This window comes from Scyliorhinus torazame, chromosome 6, assembly GCF_047496885.1.
Source record: "Scyliorhinus torazame isolate Kashiwa2021f chromosome 6, sScyTor2.1, whole genome shotgun sequence".
NCBI classification, from domain to species: domain Eukaryota; kingdom Metazoa; phylum Chordata; class Chondrichthyes; order Carcharhiniformes; family Scyliorhinidae; genus Scyliorhinus; species Scyliorhinus torazame.
Genome location: NC_092712.1, coordinates 142457370 through 142475796, shown reverse-complemented (window position 1 = coordinate 142475796; position 18427 = coordinate 142457370). Strand labels below are relative to the sequence as shown.

At 48.1% G+C, this 18427-nt stretch overlaps 1 protein-coding gene across 1 annotated transcript in view; it reads left to right on the top strand.

Annotated features, from left to right (window-relative positions):
- The window catches only part of LOC140425041 (polycystin-1-like protein 1), a 543547-nt gene that overhangs the window by 100468 nt on the left and 424652 nt on the right, over positions 1 to 18427 (top strand). The window contains exon 7 of the mRNA XM_072508831.1: positions 2795 to 2881. Coding sequence (XP_072364932.1) covers positions 2795 to 2881 — 87 coding nt within the window. The remainder of the gene's footprint in view (positions 1 to 2794; positions 2882 to 18427) is intronic.

Sequence of the window (18427 nt, the reverse complement as noted above, 5' to 3'; positions counted from 1 at the left end):
CGAATAGCTGGCAGGCTGATGGGAGGATGGCTGGTTTGACACGAAGGCTTTGGAGGTAAGACTGCGCAATGAGATTGGCGGAGGCATCCGTGTCCAGGCGGAATCGTATTTGGGACCGGTTGACCATCAGGGTGGCATACCACTCATCGACTGGATCGATGCTGTATACCGATAGAGGCTGGATTCTTTGCTCGGTGACACCCTGTTTTTTGTAACGATACCGACTCGAAAAGGTGCCTTCGGGTCCTCAGTGTCAATATCGGGTAATAGGTCCGCATCGGACTCGGTAACCGTGGCTTGAATGGCCCGGACATTCCTGCGAGGCTGGCTGGAGCGATAAGAGTTGGCAGGCTGGGCTGATCTGCATAAAGCAGCATAGTGGCCAAGTTTGCCACATCTCCGGCATCGTTGGGATTTGGCAGGGCATTGCCGCTTTAAGTGGGCGGAGCCACGTTGTAGCGTCAGTATGTTCACTGCGCCACCGCGCATGCGTGGCGCGGTCGTACGCGGTGCGCGCCTGTGCAGTACGTTCGTCGACGTCGCCGTCCCCTCGTTTGGTGCGCCCAAGCGCGGGAGTCCGCGAAAAGCACACGAAATGGCTGCCCTCATCCAGGCTGAGGCCCTGGAGTTGCTCGATTGCTTGGACACGTTCTGCCTCATGGGGACCTTGCCGCGCCGTTTCAGCCGCTTGGGTGTGGGAATACCGACTAGTGCCGTGTTCATGTAGCATGCAGGTCTCGATGGCAATCGCTAGGGTGAGCTGCTTTACCTTGAGGAGCTGCTGGCGTAGGGGGTCCGACTGAACACCAAAAACAATCTGATCGCGTATCATGGAATCGGAGGTGGTCCCATAATTACAGGACTGCGCAAGGATGCAGAGGTGGGTGAGAAAAGACTGGAAAGGTTCATCCTTACCCTGCAAACGCTGTTGGAATACATAGCGCTCAAAACTTTCATTCACCTCGATGTTGCCGTGAGTGTCAAACTTGAGGAGGACCGTCTTGAATTTTGATTCATCTTCATCATCAGGAAAGGTGAGAGAATTGAAAATGTGGATGGCATGTTCCCCAGCCATGGATACGAAGAGAGCGATCTTCCTGGTATCTGATGCAGCTTCCTGGTCTATGGCTTCAAGGTAGAGCTGGAAGCGTTGTTTGAATATCTTCCACTTGGCCCCTAGATTACCGGTGATGCGGAGCAGCGGCGGCGGGCGGACGCTGTCCATTTTGCAGGATGGCTGTATGCTGTTGGAAGACAGATCACTTGCAGGTTGGTCTAAGAAGTTCTAATATCCCTCAACTCCTGGTACCATGATGTGTTGGGTGCTCTGGATCCGTGGAACACATACAGGCCACCAACCCTTAAAATAGTGCAACACTATTTTATTAAGTTAGAAACTGTTAAACATACTTTCACTGTGGGTTAACACGATGTTAGATTGAACTAAAGACCTATGCCTGTCCTAACCAGTTTATTCAGTCAGCACATGGTGAAGATCTGTGCTGTAAGCTCTGTCCTTCTAAGACGATGCATCCCGAATGAGTGGAAACTCTGATGCCCCCTGTCTTTATAGTGAGTGTGCTATAACTGGTGATTGGCTGCGGTGTTGTGTATGTTGAGTGGTCTTGTGTGTCCATCAGTGTGTGTGTCTCTGCACCATGATATACTGGTGTATATTATGACAAATCAGTGGTCTCTTCTGGAAATTTCTGAAATGAAAATTAGGCATACTTTGTGAAAGGAGGGTGATCTACACTGCTGTTGCTACCCAAGTTCCCAGGCTGAAACCTACCCTGAATGATGTTTATGTTAGAAAGTTTCAGGTGTCAGTATCTAAGATTAGGTGCAGAGGTACAGCACAACCAGTTGCAGGCTAAAGCTTCTCTGCCCCAGTCAATATTGTGTCTCATATTGCTGTGTGAAGACATTTTTGCCTTGAAGATCAGCTGTCTTGTATCCTTTTGTCTTAATTGAGATGCCAGTTTACCGCAGTTTTTGCAAGGATGATACCAGCTAACACTATCCAAATTTACAATATTACAATTATTAAGGAATGTTGCAACATTGCACCAGGAACTACTGGCATGCAGGCCATAAAGCAACTATTCCCACAGCAAGCTTCTGAATTAATGTTTGCTATATGAAGCCAAAAACTGAGGAGCAAATTCTTTCCATTGAAATACAAATATGTTGAGGGCCACCAGTAAAGATGAAATACGCTGCAAGTGACCTTTGGATCATGTGAAGAACAAAGTTGCTTTGGGTTAGGATCTGTACATGTTAATATGTTTAATTGCAGTGCAGCAATTGCAAGTGAAATGGGGTTAAAAAAGATCATAATAGTGAACTACTCCGGAATCCAAGCCGGTCCGAAATCTGTAAAATATACTTGGAATAAGTTCTTTGCAAATACTGATAAAGCTGATATGGTAAACCGCACAATAGGTATTTAGTGTTTTTTTTTGCATATCTGAGAAGCTTGATATTAGAAAGTTCTTCTGACCTGATGATGAATTTGTTCTATGAGCAGGTTTCTCCCTCATTGCACTAGGACAGAATGTTCAGTTTTATGTCAGATCAGTTCAAACTATCAACGCTAAGGTCTGTTAATCTCTGGCCTCTCCGTGCTTAGCTAATAAAAACCTGTCAAGTTAATACTCACCTATTGGTTAATTTTCTAAGAAATAAAGTAAGAGTCCTAAAGTGTATCCAATAGAGTAACAATAATGATTTAGAAAACTGAATCTGGTGATTGGTAATGTGTTTATTAATTTGCATTTATTTTTGTATGCAGAATCATACATTTCAAAATGAAGGGGTCTACCAAGTGACTGTCAATGTGTCAAATATATATGACTGGATTCAGAAAGCCATCTATGTGGTAAGTATATCTAAATATCATGGGCGGGATTCTCCGTCTTGCTACACCATTTTCTGGGACAGCGCGACCCCGCCGGCAGCGGGATCCTCCATCCTGGCAGTGGCCAATGGGGTTTCTCATTGTGGGCACCGCCATGCCATCGGGAAATCCGCGGGCACGAATGCACTGCCGGCGAAATGGAGAATCCTGCCGACGGAGAATCCAACCGCACAACATTTGTTTCAACCCAATTATGAGCAGAGCGCTCATGCCATTGGGCAAAGCTACCAGGAAGTCAGTGAGCTTCCATAAGAACACCTGAAATCTACCAGGCCTCGATGGAGATGTCATGTAGGATTGTACTTCAGTGCAGCCAGTTTTTTGCTTCGTTAAAAATCAGAAGACCCCACAGACCTAGTCCTACCCTGCTTGCTTTTGCTTGCCATCGTAAAAATAATCAGAATTGGTAGGAAAGATGGCACTGCTTTTGATGAGATACCAATGAAATGATGTCTGGTCAAAGTACCATGATGGTCTCTTTATTCAGCCGGTTCCTCTTTTAGCATTACAAGTGTTGGAAATCCTGTCTCTCGGTTGTATGTTATAACAGTGACATAAATCTTTTCTATAAAATGATATTGTTTCTCACGTTTGTGATGAATCATGCAATGTATACAGAGACTGATCTGGTTGTGCAACATCCTTCTGCACTGTAAATTCAATGATAATCTATGATTAATCTAGGACAAAGGTTCGGCACAACATCGTGGGCCGAAGGGTCTGTTCTGTGCTGTGTTTTTTATGTTCTATGTTCTATCACCAAAGTGATGGGGCTAAGTATTCTGGCCTGTTCTCACATATAGCCTTGGCTATGGCACTGTGTGGCAGTAACATGCATTCTGGCCCAGTTCTTGGTCACTTGGAGGACCCTTGCAAATATACCAGTGATCACTTTGTGAACCACTGTATTTGGTCAAAGAAAAGCACGAGAAGTAGTACAAAATTATGGCAGGCTTTGAGAAAAATGAATTCTTTACTCATCATCTCGATCATCTATAACCAAGGAAGTGCAAGCCAAATTTATGCAACCAATCCTCATAAGTAATCTTTTAACCACGGTATCATTCTGGTGAGTCTGCACTGCATCCCCAACAAGGCCAATATATTCTTTCTGAGATGCTGTACCTGGAACTGGACAAGGTACTGAAGATTGAATTTAATCAAGGTACTGTATAGCTAAAGCATAATTTTTATTCCAGTCTCCTTGAGAATATGCTAACATCCCATTTATCTTTTTGATTACATTTTGGATCTGTCCAAATATATATATGTATTTTTTTTACAATTTTCTGATTGGGCATCGACATCTCTGGCCAGCATTTATTGCCCATCTCTAATTACCCATTACAACATGAAGGTGAGCTTCCATCTTGAGCTGCTGCAATCCATGTAGTAACATGAATAGCGCTGATACGAAGCGAGTTCTAGGATTTTGGGTATGTGACGATGGAGCAGTGATGTATTTCCAAGTTAGGATAGTGCATAGCCTGGAGGGGTAGTATTGGTATTTCTGTCCACTTGCTGCTGTTGCTGTTGTGTAGGTCATGCCTCACAAACCTTATCGAGTTCTTTGAGAAGGTGACTGAACAGGTAGACGAGGGTAGAGCAGTTGATGTGGTGTATATGGATTTCAGTAAAGCGTTTGATAAGGTTCCCCACGGTAGGCTATTGCAGAAAATACGGAGGCTGGGGATTGAGGGTGATTTAGAGATGTGGATCAGAAATTGGCTAGCTGAAAGAAGACAGAGGGTGGTGGTTGATGGGAAATGTTCAGGTTGATAGGGTTGTGAAGAAGGCCTATGGTGTGTTGGCCTTTATTGGTAGAGGGATTGAGTTCCGGAGTCATGAGGTCATGTTGCAGCTGTACAAAACTCTGGTACGGCCGCATTTGGAGTATTGCGTGCAGTTCTGGTCACCTCATTATAGGAAGGACGTGGAAGCTTTGAAACGGGTGCAGAGGAGAGCCACGGAGAACGGCAAAGCAGACCTTGTGTATAAGTCAGTGAAAGCTGTTTCAACACCCTTGGCTAGCCTGTGGTCCGTTCCAGCCCCCCCCCCCCCCCCCCCCCAACCCAAAGTCGCAACACATTTGAACTACACAAGAATTCTTAGAAAAATACCCAAAATCCTTAGCACTGGGCTGCCCAATAATTACAGTCACCAGGGTTGTAAATGTGTTGATTCCCAAATTTCTTTCTCCGTCAGTCTGGCCTCAATAAAAGTCGAGGTGGATTCGCACGTAAAAAGAAGTTATTTTATTCAGCTTGCAAGCTTGATTCATTTCACAGAAACATAAGAGACATCCAGTCTCCTACATCCCAGAAAGCGAATGAACAAAGAGACAAAGGGATCTCTGCAAATCAATTCAAATGGTATCAAGTTTCACATACTCGACGCCCATAGGTCAGCCTATATCCCTCCTGACCTGTTTGATCTATTCTGATTGGCTCACTTCCAATCCCTTTCTCTGGCCCCTATCAATGCAGCATCACTCTCGTAGACACACCTCTTCCTGCTTTCCCCATGCGGTCTCAAATCCCTTTGTCTCTATCTGCCAGAATCAAAGTGGCTTATTTCTACATTACATTAACTAATATCTCTAAAGTAACTATTTTATATCACATTCGTCAAATGTAAACGCAATTACTTTTTATTAATAACAAGAACTATAATGAAATATGCAGCAAATACAACTGGTTCTCTATTATCTAATTCTTAATCTCTCACTTTAACTTGCCCCAACCTCTACACATACACAAGCATGTACACAAAACAAACAAATACAAAGGGATAGAGAGAGGTGAAAATAATAAGGATGAAAGTAAAAAGATCATTTGTTTCAGATGGTTGTTTCTAGCACCTTTCTTCTCTTCAAACATTGCTTTCAGTTTGAGGTTTTCACAGCAGATTCATTCGGGTTTCTGCAGTTCCAGAAATACATACGTTTTTCTGGAGAGAACATGAGGGAGAGAGAGCAGGCCCATTACTTTTAGCATCCAGGATTCAAACTCTGCTTTCCTCGAGTCTCTGGAAATTATTCCACTCAGGCAGGAGCCAATCACCACCTGTTAATGTCAACTGGCCCCTTATCGATACCCAGGACGGTCGAGGTACTCGCGACTCTGAATTTCATGCGCTCTTAACCTGTCACGGCATCGCGCATCTGTGAATGGACCAGATCCTATCAAAAGTTTGGCCAATTCATTGCCCACCAGCCAACCAATTGAACCGAGTCCCACCCCATCTCTCGGGTGCCACAAAGTCTGAGTTCTCCTGTTCGAAAACCAGTACCAAATACTATTCTTGAATCCTCCATTATCTCTGCTGTTTGACTTAAAGATACATGTCCATTAAGCATCTATGGATCAAAAATGATAATGGTAAAAATAAAGAAAGGGGAAATAAGTGAATCATCAGGAAGGACCCTTACAGGAAGCGGGCCTATTCAGCAGTCAGTCAGAGAGTTATGATAATGCCTCTATTTGGAAAGCTTGAGCCATTCAACCCTAATTCGGAGGACTGGTTCAATAAAATTAGCATAACCAATTATTTTTCCCAGAGAAGGTGAACACCAACCCGCAGGCCCCACCCTGACGCCACAGAACGTCTCTTGTTCCTTGGTGTCATGAGAATGTCGTTTTAAGAAATGTTTGGCTGCTCATGTTACTGCAGTGATGTCAGAGTGTGGGTGGAGCTGAGCTCTGGTTCTGCTTTTTAGTTTCACTTTGAGAAAAGCTTGGGTGTGTCTGTCTTTTTGGTTTCGTTTTTCAGTGTGTTGCAGCTGAAGTCAGCCAAAGCAGCTGTATTGTTGAGCTCTCTGCCAGGAAGGACTATATCTTAATCATTTGGTGAATTCAGAACTATAAATGGTTTCAGTATTGAATGTAAACCCTGATGTGCTTCTGTTTCAAGGTTGTTAAGTCTTTTGGATGTAAAAGGACAACACACAGGTTACTTAGTGTTGTATTCGTTGGTGTTATCTTTGAATTAATGGTTGCTAAGATATTCACTGTTTGTTTTAAAAAGGTTAACTTGAGTTCATAGAATAAACATTGTTTTGCTTTAAAAAAATACGTTGCCATTTCTGTTGTGCCATACCTATAGAGTGGGCCGTGTGCTCCCCATACCACAATCTATTAAAAGTTGTGGGTCAGGTGAACTCCATGATACACTTTGGTCTCATTAACTATTAAGGAACGTTTCTCTCGAACCTTGCGACCACGTTCGCTCCTTTGCACCTTCTTCTGAAGAAAAATCATGTTTGGGCCTAGGGCCAGCCGAAGGAAACAGCTTTGCGGTAGGTGAAGAAGCAGTTGGCGTCTTCCAGGTTACTGATCCATTACAATCCCGACAAACCCTTGCTCATCATATGTAATATATCACCCTATGGTATTGGGGTCGTCCTGTCCCACCGATGAAAATGGAAGGGAATAGCCAATTGTCTTTGCCTCACGTACATTGGCTGCAACAGAAAATGAGTACGTGCAATCGAGAAGGAAGGTCTGGTGGTGGTATTTGCAGTGAAACATTGTCACCAATACGTCTAAGGCTGTCACTTCACCATCATTACGGGTCATAAACCTTTGCTCTGGCTTTTCAAGGAGGATAAGATGATTCCGTCCAGTGCTTCCGCACAAAATCAGCGCTGAGCCTTGTTACTAGCAGCCTACCAGTATTCTTTTGAACGTAGGCCGGGGATTCAAATTGTGAATACCGATGCACTTGAGTTGGTAGTCTTTGTCGACTGGCCCCTTATCGATCCCCAGGACGGTCGAGGTACTCGCGACTCTGAATTTCATGGACTCTTTACCTGTCATGGCATCGCACATCTGTGAGTGGACCTGATCCTATCAAATGTTTGGCCCGTGGTCTTGTACTGTGGACAGGAGCGACAGCTCCCAGCCGAGTTAAGGGCATTTTCCTCCAAGCTGTTGAGTTCAGTATAGAGGATGGTATCCTACTGTAGGGAACCCACGTAGTCATCCTAGACAAAGGCCATGAGTTGATCTTAAAAGACCTCCACTGGTCATCCAGGCATGCCCAAGATGAAAATGCTGGCGCGCAGCTACATATGGTGGCTGGGCCTCGACGTGGACATTGAGAAGATGGCCCAACAATGCTCGGTTTACCAAGAGCATCAGTGGCTCCCTCAGGTCGTGCCACAGCATCATTGGGAATGGCCTCGCCAACCATGGCCGTGGTTACATGCCAACTTTGCCAATCCATTTTCGGGCTCCATGTTCCTCTTGTTGATTAACTCCCATTCGAAGTGCTGTGAAGTGCGCAAGATGGCGGCAACCACATCCTGGACTACGATTTAGAAGTTGTGTCTATCATTTTGCACGCATGGCCTCTCTGAATTACTAGTCACTGTAAACTACTCTCCTTTCACAAGTGAGTTCTCCGGGTTTTTGAGGGAAAATGGTGAGCAGCATAATCGGACCATCACCTGGCTTCTAATTGTTTAGCAGAATGAGAGGTGCAAATATTTAACTGTGCTTCAAGAAACAATCATCTTGATGGACACCGGGCTGGCTCATTTCTTGTTTTGCTACAGGACCACTCCACACGCAGTGACTGAGGTAGCCCCAGCCGAACAGCTGATGGGCCGAACACTTCATAACCACCGTAGCATGATTTTTCCAGACATGATGTGAAAGTGCGCCGCAACCAGGATCAGCAAAGGCATTGCCCCACTTGACGTTGACATTCCAGATACTTTGTTACAGGCGACTGGGTGTTTGTTTGAAACTTCACCGACAGCACCCAGTGGATCTGCGGTGTTCTCCTTTGCCAGGCTTCCGGTTTTCTACCAGGTGCAAGCCCAGGGTCATACTATGTGAAACCACCTTGACCCTAATCGGCCCAGACGACTGCTTCTTCTGAAAATTCATCATACTTCTAAAACCGCATCTGCTGCTTGATCAGGCCACAACACAACTGCAAGGGGGGTCATGACGCTCAGATGATTGAGGTTGTCGACTCGGACTCTGAGATGGAGATGCGGAGCTCTCCAATGGTGAATTCTCAGGATTTGAATCTTTGGTGTCGGAAGGGGTGTTCGCCTTTGAGATACCCACCGCCCGACCCAGCGCATAATGACCAGCCAGAAGCTAAAAGGGTCCGGTGTCCTCCTTCAGTACGGTCTTCGGAGGATTCTTCAGGAATTGGGGGAGGGGAAGGGATTTTATAACCCGCATGAGTCTTACAAGGTGGGGATGATTAACTATCCCATGGATATTGCAGAATACGAGCTCCCCTGATACTTGGCTTTGCATAGAGTCGGCCAGTAAGGCACTGACTAGAGTAGACCCAGTAGGGAACTACTGGAGCTGTACATAATAATAATTGTAAAATAAAGTAAATTTTTGTTTAGATCTATTCGGTGTGGACACTTCGTTACCTTTACAAAAAGATCATTTTAGAGTTTATGACACAAAAATTTGTGGTGTAACTAATGAGGAGTAAGGCCTCTGATTACAGGACGATATAGATGGGTTGGTTAAATGGGCAGAAGAGTGGGAAATGGAATTTAACCATGAAAAGTGTGAGGTAATGCTTTTTGGGAGGACTAATGAGGTAAGGGAATATACAATGAATGGTCAGACTCCAGGAAGCACAGAGGACCAGAGGGGCCTTGGTGTGCATGTTCACAGATCGCTGTCGACAGCCGGGCAGATAGACGAGGTGGCTAAGAAGGCCTATGGGATTCTTTTTAATACATTTAGAGTACCTAATTATTTTTTTCCAATTAAGGGGTAAGTTAGCATGGCCAATCCACCTACCCTGCACATCTTTGGGTTGTGGGGTGAGACCCATGCAGATACCGGGAGAATGTGCAAACTCCACATGGACAGTGACCCAGGGCTGGGATTGAACCCAAGTCCTCAGTGCCATGAGGCAGCAGTGTTAACCACAGCGCCACTATGCTACCCTTGGCCTATTGGATTCTTGCTTTTATTAACCAAGATTTTGGATATAAGAGCAGGGAGGTTGACGTCCGGTTGCGGCTATGCGGAGCTAAGCCAGCACGGTTCGGCAGCTCCCGCTATTACGGACTTTCGGGCTCTTTAGAGGAGCCCCAACCAGGACTTTTTTCACGACGATCTGTGGGGAAGGGAAGAGCAAGGTCCCCCTTCACCTTTTATGGACCGGACCAGAAGTGAAACGGCCAAAAAAACGGCATTGGAGCAGCGGGAGAAGCGAGGGAAAAAACCCAAAATGGCGGCGGCCGGGGACAAAGCGGAGTGCGGGCAGGAGCTGCAGGAGTTCATCAAGCGCTGCTTCGAGGAGCTGAGGAAGGAGATGCTGGCGCCTATGTTGTCGGCGATTGAAGGACTACGATGACCCAGAAGGCCCACGAGGTAAAGATCCAGGAGGTACAGAAAAGAGTCAGTGAGAATGAGGACGAGATCTTGGGCCTGGCGGTGAGAGTGGAGCAGCACGAGGCGCTGCACAAGAGGTGGGCGGGAAGATTCGAAGACCTGGAGAACAGGTCGAGGAGAAAGAACTTGCGGATCCTAGGTCTCCCTGAAGGAGTGGAGGGAGCCGAAGGCGGGGCATATGCGAGCACGATGCTCGCAGCGATGATGGGCGCGGAGGCCCCTTCGAGGCCTCTGGAGCTGGATGGGGCACACCGGGTGCTGGCGAGGAGGCCCAAGGCAAACGAGCCGCCAAGGGCGATTGTGGTGAGGTTTCACCGTTTCACGGACAGAGAGAGGGTCTTGAAATGGGCCAAGAAGGAGCGGGGCAGCAGATGGGACAATGCGGAGATCCGAATATACCCGGACTGGAGCACTGAGGTTGCAAAGAGGAGAGCGGGTTTCAACCGGGCCAAGGCGGTGTTGCACCGGAAAGGAGTGAGATTCGGAATGCTGCAGCCAGCGCGATTGTGGGTCACATGCAAGGATCAGCACCATTATTTTGAAACGCCTGAAGAGGCGTGGACCTTTATTCAAACCGAAAAGTTGAACTCAAACTGAGGGTTTGTGAGGGTGGGGGGGGGGGGATGTTCGATGTTTGATGGTTGTTGTATTTCGGGTGTTAAGCACGCGCAGGAAATATTACATGGGCTAGGGGAGAGAGGGGGATTGCGATGGGGGAAAAGAGCCCCCCCAATCCGGTTGATAACTTTGAATGTGAGGGGCCTGAACAGGCCGGTAAAGAAGGCCCGAGTGTTCGCGCACTTAAAGGGACTGAAGGCAGACGTGGTCATGCTCCAAGAGACACATTTGAAGGTGGCGGATCAGGTCAGGTTAAGAAAGGGGTGGGTAGGACAGGTATTCCATTCGGGGCTAGACACAAAGAATAGAGGGGTGGCAATATTGGTGGGGAAGCTGGTGTCGTTTGAGGCCAAGAATATCGTAGTGGACAACGGAGGGTGATATGTGATGGTGAGCGGTAAGTTGCAGGGGACGTGGGTGGTATTGGTAAATGTATACGCCCCGAACTGGGATGATGCCGGATTCATGAAGCGCATGTTGGGGCGCATTCCGGACCTGGAGGTAGGAGGCCTGATAATGGGCGGGGATTTCAACACTGTGTTGGACCCAGCACTGGACCGCTCCAGATCGAGGACTGGAAAGAGGCCGGTGGCGGCCAAGGTGATAGGGGGTTTATGGAGCAGATGGGGGGAGTGACCCGTGGAGGTTTGCCAGGCCGCAGGCCAGGGAATTTTCTTTTTTCTCCCACGTCCACAAAGCCTACTCCCGGATAGATTTTTTTGTTCTGGGCTGATCCCGAAAGTGCAGGAAACGGAGTATTCGGCCATAGCCGTCTCGGATCACGCCCCGCACTGGGTAGAACTGGAGTTGGGAGAGGAGAGGTACCAACGCCCGCTGTGGCGGTTGGATGTGGGACTGCTGGCAGATGAGGTGGTGAGTGGGAAGGTGAGGGGGTGCATCGAAAGGTACCTGGAGGTCAACGACAACGGGGAGGTGCAGGTGGGGGTGGTATGGGAGGCGTTGAAGGCGGTGATCAGGGGAGAGCTAATCTCCATTAGGGCTCATAGGGAGAAGACAGAGGGCATGGAAAGGGAGAGGTTAGTGGGGGAGATTTGAAGAGTGGACAGGAGATACGCAGAGGCCCCTGAGGAGGGATTACTTGGGGAAAGGCGACGTCTCCAGACGGAGTTTGATCTGTTGACCACAGGGAAGGCAGATACACAGTGGAGGAAGGCGCAGGGGGCGACCTACGAGTATGGGGAGAAGGCGAGTCGGATGCTGGCACACCAGCTCCGTAAGAGGATGGCAGCGAGGGAAATAGGAGGAATCAAGGATGGAAGGGGAGCCACAATGCGGAGTGCGACGAAAGTAAATGAGGCATTCAAGGCCTTCTATGAGGAGCTGTACAGATCCCAGCCCCCAGCGGGGGAAGAGGGGATGAGACGATTCCTAGACCAATTGAGATTCCCGAGGGCGGAGGAGCAAGAGGTGGCTGGTTTGGGGGCACCAAATGGGTTGGAGGAGCTGAGCAAGTGTTTGGGGAGTATGCAGGCAGGGAAGGCCCCGGGACCGGATGGGTTCCCGGTGGAGTTCTACAGGAAGTACGTAGACCTGTTGGCCCCGCTACTAGTGAGGACCTTTAATGAGGCAAGGGAGGAAGGGACCCTGCCCCCGACAATGTCGGAGGCGACGATTTCTCTGATCCTAAAGCGGGACAAGGACCCACTGCAATGTGGATCGTACAGGCCGATCTCGCTCCTAAACGTGGATGCTAAGTTGCTGACAAAAGTGCTGGCTACGAGAATTGAGGACTGTGTCCCGGGGGTGATCCACGAGGCCCAGACGGGATTTGTAAAGGGCAGGCAACTAAACACCAATGTGCGGCGGCTCTTAAACGTCATAATGATGCCATTGGAGGAGGGAGAGGCGGAGATAGTGGCAGCTATGGACGCGGAGAAGGCCTTTGACCGAGTAGAGTGGGAGTACCTCTGGGAAGTGCTGCGTAGGTTTGGGTTCGGGGGAGGGTTTATCAGTTGGGTTAAGCTCCTTTACAGAGCCCCGGTGGCGAGTGTGGTGATGAATCGGCGGAGGTCGGAGCATTTTCGGCTGTACCGTGGGACGAGGCAGGGGTGCCCCCTCTCCCCCCTGTTGTTTGCATTGGCGATTGAACCCTTGGCCATATCATTGAGGGAGTCTAAGAAATGGTGGGTAGTGGTCCGAGGGGGAGAAGAGCATCGAGTCTCGCTTTATGCGGATGATCTGTTACTATATGTGGCGGATCCAGTGGAGGGGATGGTGGAGGTCATGCAGACTTTAAGGGAGTTTGGGGTTTTTTCGGGCTATAAGCTCAATGTAGGGAAGAGTGAGCTTTTTGTAGTACAGGCAGGGGACCAAGAAAGGGGGATAGGTGAGCTACCGCTGAGGAGGGCGGAGGGGAGGTTTCGGTACCTGGGGATCCAGATAGCTAGGAGTTGGGGGGAACCCTACATAAACTGAATCTGACGAGGTTGGTGGAGCAAATGGAGGAGGACTTCAAAAGATGGGACATGTTACCGCTCTCGCTAGCGGGTAGAGTGCAGTCGGTCAAAATGGTGGTCCTTCTGAGGTTTCTTTTTGTGTTTCAGTGCCTTCCCATCATGATCACCAAGGCCTTTTTTAAGAGAGTAGGCAGGAGTATTATGGGGTTTGTGTGGGCGAATAGGACCCCGAGGGTAAGGAGAGGGTTTCTGGAACGCAGCAGGGACCGAGGAGGGTTGGCGCTGCCGAACCTAGGGAGCTACTACTGGGCAGCAATTGTGGCGATGATCCGTAAGTGGGTGATGGAGCGAGAAGGGGCGGCATGGAAGAGGTTGGAGATGGAGTCCTGTAAAGGAACGAGCTTGGGGGCACTGGTGACGGCACCGCTGCCGCTCTCGCCGTCAAAGTACACCACGAGTCCGGTGGTGGCGGCAACGCTAAAGATCTGGGGCCAGTGGAGCTGGCACAGGGGTGCAATGGGAGCCTCGGCGTGGTCCCCGATCAGGGGTAATCACCGGTTTGTCCCAGGGAGGATGGACGGGGGGTTTCAAAGCTGGCATCGGGCGGGGATTAGAAGAATGGGCGACCTGTTCATTGATGGGACGTTTGCGAGCCTAGGGGCACTAGAGGAGAAGTTTGAGATACCCCTGGGAAATGCTTTTAGATACATGCAGGTGAGGGCGTTTGTGAGACGGCAGGTGAGGGAATTTCCGTTGCTCCCGGCACAAGAAATTCAAGACAGGGTGATCTCGGGTGTATGGGTTGGGGAGGGCAAGGTGTCGGCAATATACCAGGAGATGAAAGAAGAGGGGGAAGCACTGGTAGAGGAGCTGAAGGGTAAATGGGAGGAGGAGCTGGGGGAGGAGAATGAGGAGGGGTTATGGGCTGATGCCCTAGGTAGGGTTAATTCCTCCTCCTCGTGTGCCAGGCTCAGCCGGATACAATTTAAGGTGGTTCACAGAGCGCACTTGACGGGGGCGAGGTTGAGCAGTTTTTTTGGGGTAGAGGACAGATGTGGAAGGTGCTCAGGGAGCCCGGCGAACCATGTCCATATGTTTTGGTCATGCCCGGCACTGGAGGGGTTCTGGAGAGGAGTGGCGGGAGTAATATCTCAGGTGGTGAAAGTCCGGGTCAAGCCAAGCTGGGGGCTAGCAATATTTGGAGTAGTGGACGAGCCGGGAGTGCAGGAGGCGAAAGAGGCCGGCATTCTGGCCTTTGCGTCCCTAGTAGCCCGGCGAAGGATCTTACTAATGTGGAAGGAGGCGAAACCCCCCAGGGTGGAGGCCTGGATAAATGACATGGCTGGATTCATTAAGCTGGAGAGGATAAAGTTTGCCTTGAGAGGGTCTGCGCAGCGGTTTTACAGGCGGTGGCAACCGTTCCTAGACTATCCCGCGGAGCGTTAGAGAAAGGTCGGTCAGCAGCAACCCGGGGGTGGTGGGGGGGGGGGATGTCCTGTGAGCGGGGGGGGGGGAGGGTGGCGAAGGGGGTTTGCCTAGGGGGTGTTTGAGCAAGAGAACACGTGAAAGATTTGGGGAACTGGCATGTACGGGAGGGAGCCAGTGTACAAGGCTATGTAACATATCGTTTTACCATGTATATATCTTGCTATGTGCGTTTTCTTTCTATTTTGTTACAAGTGAGGGGGGGGTTTATTGTTTGTAAGGGTGAAAAGTTGTGTTAAAAAACTTTAATAAACATACTTTTAAAAAAAAAAGAGCAGGGAGGTTACGCTGGAGCTGCACAAAATGCAGATTAGGCTCCAGTTGGAGCACTGTGTGCAGTTATGGTCACTGCACTATAGAAAAGAAGTGATTGCACTGGCGAGGTTGCAGAGGAGATTTACCAGGAGGTTGCCTGCGCTGGATTGTTTCAGCTATCAAGAGAGTTTGGATAGGCTGGGATTGTTTTCTCTCGGATGAGAGGGCTGAGCGGGGACCTGATTGAGGTGTATAAAATTATGAGGGGCATGGATAGGGTGGACAGGAAGGTGCTTTTCCCCTATAGTGGAGGGGTCAATAACCAAAGGACATGGATCTAAAGTAATGGGCAGCAGGTTTAGAGGAGAGGTGAGGAAAAACCTTTTCACCCAGAGAGTGGTTGGAATCTGGAACTCTCTGCCTGAAAGGGTGGTCAAGGCAGGAACCCGACAACACTGCAGAAGTATTTAAATAAGCAGTTGAAATACCGCATCATACAAGGCTACGGACCAAGTGGCTGGAAAATGGGATTTAAATAGATAGATCATGATGATGGGCATGGACGCGATGGGCCAAAAAAATGTGCTTGAAAACTCTACGGGTGAGATTTACCGAGCAACCCGCCACTTGTTTTTTGGCAGCAGAGGTGGCCCGCCAGCAGGATTTTCTGGTCTTGCCGTTGTCAACGGGATTTCCCGTTGACTGCACCCCTAATTGTCGTGAAATCCGTGCACTGACGATGGAATCGGATTAACCAGCCGGCGTGAACAGCCGGTAAATTCCGCTCTGTGACTCTTGAGTTGTGTTTTTTTATTGAGTGGAGAGGGGGCTATTTTTGGAAGTTCATTGGGAGGCTCCACTGAGTGAGCCTATTTAAAATTATTTGTTACACACAATCCCTTCCACACCCCTCCCAGTTCCAGCAACCCTCCTATTTCAATGGAAAAGAAAAGCGAATTGGTATCTCGGCACTGCTATTGGCAGATCTAGAAGTGAGAGGGGACCAAGGTGGTGGCGAATCCAATGCAGGTAGAGCATCTCCGACTGTGTTTGAGGAAGAGAGCGAATGCGGGAAGGGGAGGGAGAGACTCGGGGCCGTAGGAGGCCTCCCTAGATTAGAGAGAGAGAGGGACTATGGGTAACAGGCAACATCCTACACTTACAGATTTTTTATTTTATTTACGTGTATGAGTTCTCAATTTGAAAAATCTTAATTTTTCTTTTCCAAAATCTATCTCCTGGGCTTGGCCTTGAAGAATTAATTCTGCTGCTGGAACAACAAAAGAGAACAAAGTAAAATTGTTTCCCGTGACTTTCCTGCTCTTTTATATTTGTCTGATTATTTACTTTGTGAGTAAAGTAGTGCTACACTTAGTCTGCTTCACCCGATGTCTGTGCCTATGTATTTACATTGTGTACTGATCTTATGTCCGATTTTGATTCTTGTATGGAACAATCTGTCTGGACTGTACGCAGAACAATACCTTTCACTGTACCTCAATACATGTGACAATAAATCAAGTCAATCCAGATGTTTAAAGTGGAGAGGTGTGCGATAGAAAGAGATAAATAGCGGGGGAAATCCCATATTTTTTGTTTTAACTGTTGCTGCCATAGAAGTGTGACTGGAAACAAGCTTTTTTTGGCTGTCATTATGCATGTGTTTTCTCAAATAGTGTTGATTTGTGGAAAAGTTTGGAAACCAGTTGATCCAGAATAACCCAACCTTCCAGGCCTTGTGTACTTTAATATCTGCCACTGGAGGAGGATGGAGGGTTTGTGTGTGTGTATGTGTAATGGTATGTGTAGGAATATGGGTTGTTTTGCTACAATTATATAAGGCATTCGTGAGGCCACACTTGGAGCATTGTGTACAGTTTTGGTGTCCTTATCTGAGGAAGGATGTTCTTGTTATGGGAGTGATGCAGCGAAGGTTTGCCAGGCTGATGCCGGGGATGGCGGGTCTGTCATATGAGTTGAGTCTAAATCGGTTAGGATTATATTCATTGGAATTTAGAAGAGTGAGGGGGTGGGGGGGATCTCATAGAAACTTACAAAATTCTCACCGGATTAGACGAGGTGGATTGAAAGAATGTTCCCGATGGTGGGGGATGTGGTGATATGTCTATGGGCTATATCATAGATGGATGGTGTACGACCTCCAACCAGCAGGTGGCAGTACAGGCACACAATGCGGTCTCTCGACCAAGGTCATGTGACCTGTGACTCCGATAAAAGGGGAGACACATCTTCCCATCTTCAGAAGAAGATTGAGAGGGTAATAAGACATGCATGTGAATGGTCAGTTCTTTTTTTAAAAAAAATATTTTATTGAAAATTTTTGGCCAACCATCACAGTACATTGTGTATCCTTTACACAGTAATATAACAATATAAATAACAATGGCCAGTTTTATAAACAAGAAGTAAATAATATATAAACAAAAACAAAAACAAAACTAAATGGCAACTGCCTTGTCCCAGATAAATATTCTCCAAAAATATGTTTTAACAGTCCAATATACAATTATCTATAACAACAACCTATACATATTATACTTATATATTAACATCCCTGAGAATCCCTCTGGTTCCTCCTCCCCCCCCCCCCCCCACCCCCTGGGCTGCTGCTGCTGTCTTCTTCTTTTCCATTCCCTCTATCTTTCTGTGAGGTATTCGACGAACGGTTGCCACCGCCTGGTGAACCCTTGAGCCGATCCCCTTAGGGCGAACTTAATCTGTTCCAGCTTTATAAACCCTGCCATGTCATTTATCCAGGTCTCCACACCCGGGGGCTTGGCTTCCTTCCACATCAACAGTATCCTGCGCCGGGCTACTAGGGACGCAAAGGCCAAAACATCAGCCTCTCTCGCCTCCTGTATTCCCGGCTCTTCTGCAACCCCAAATATAGCCAACCCCCAGCTTGGTTCGACCCGGACCCCCACTACCTTCGAAAGCACCTTTGTCACCCCCACCCAAAACTCCTGTAGTGCCGGACATGACCAGAACATGTGGGTGTGATTCGCTGGGCTTTTCGAGCATCTCGCACACCTATCCTCTACTCCAAAAAATTTGCTAAGCCGCGTTCCAGTCATATGCGCCCTGTGTAACATCTTAAATTGTATCAGGCTTAGCCTGGCACACTAGGACGATGAGTTTACCCTACTTAGGGCATCAGCCCACAGCCCCTCCTCAATCTCCTCCCCCAGCTCTTCTTCCCATTTCCCTTTCAGCTCGTCTACCATAATCTCCCCCTCGTCTCTCATCTCCCTCTATATGTCTGCCACCTTACCGTCCCCCACCCATGTCTTTGAGATCACTCTGTCCTGCACCTCCTGCATCGGGAG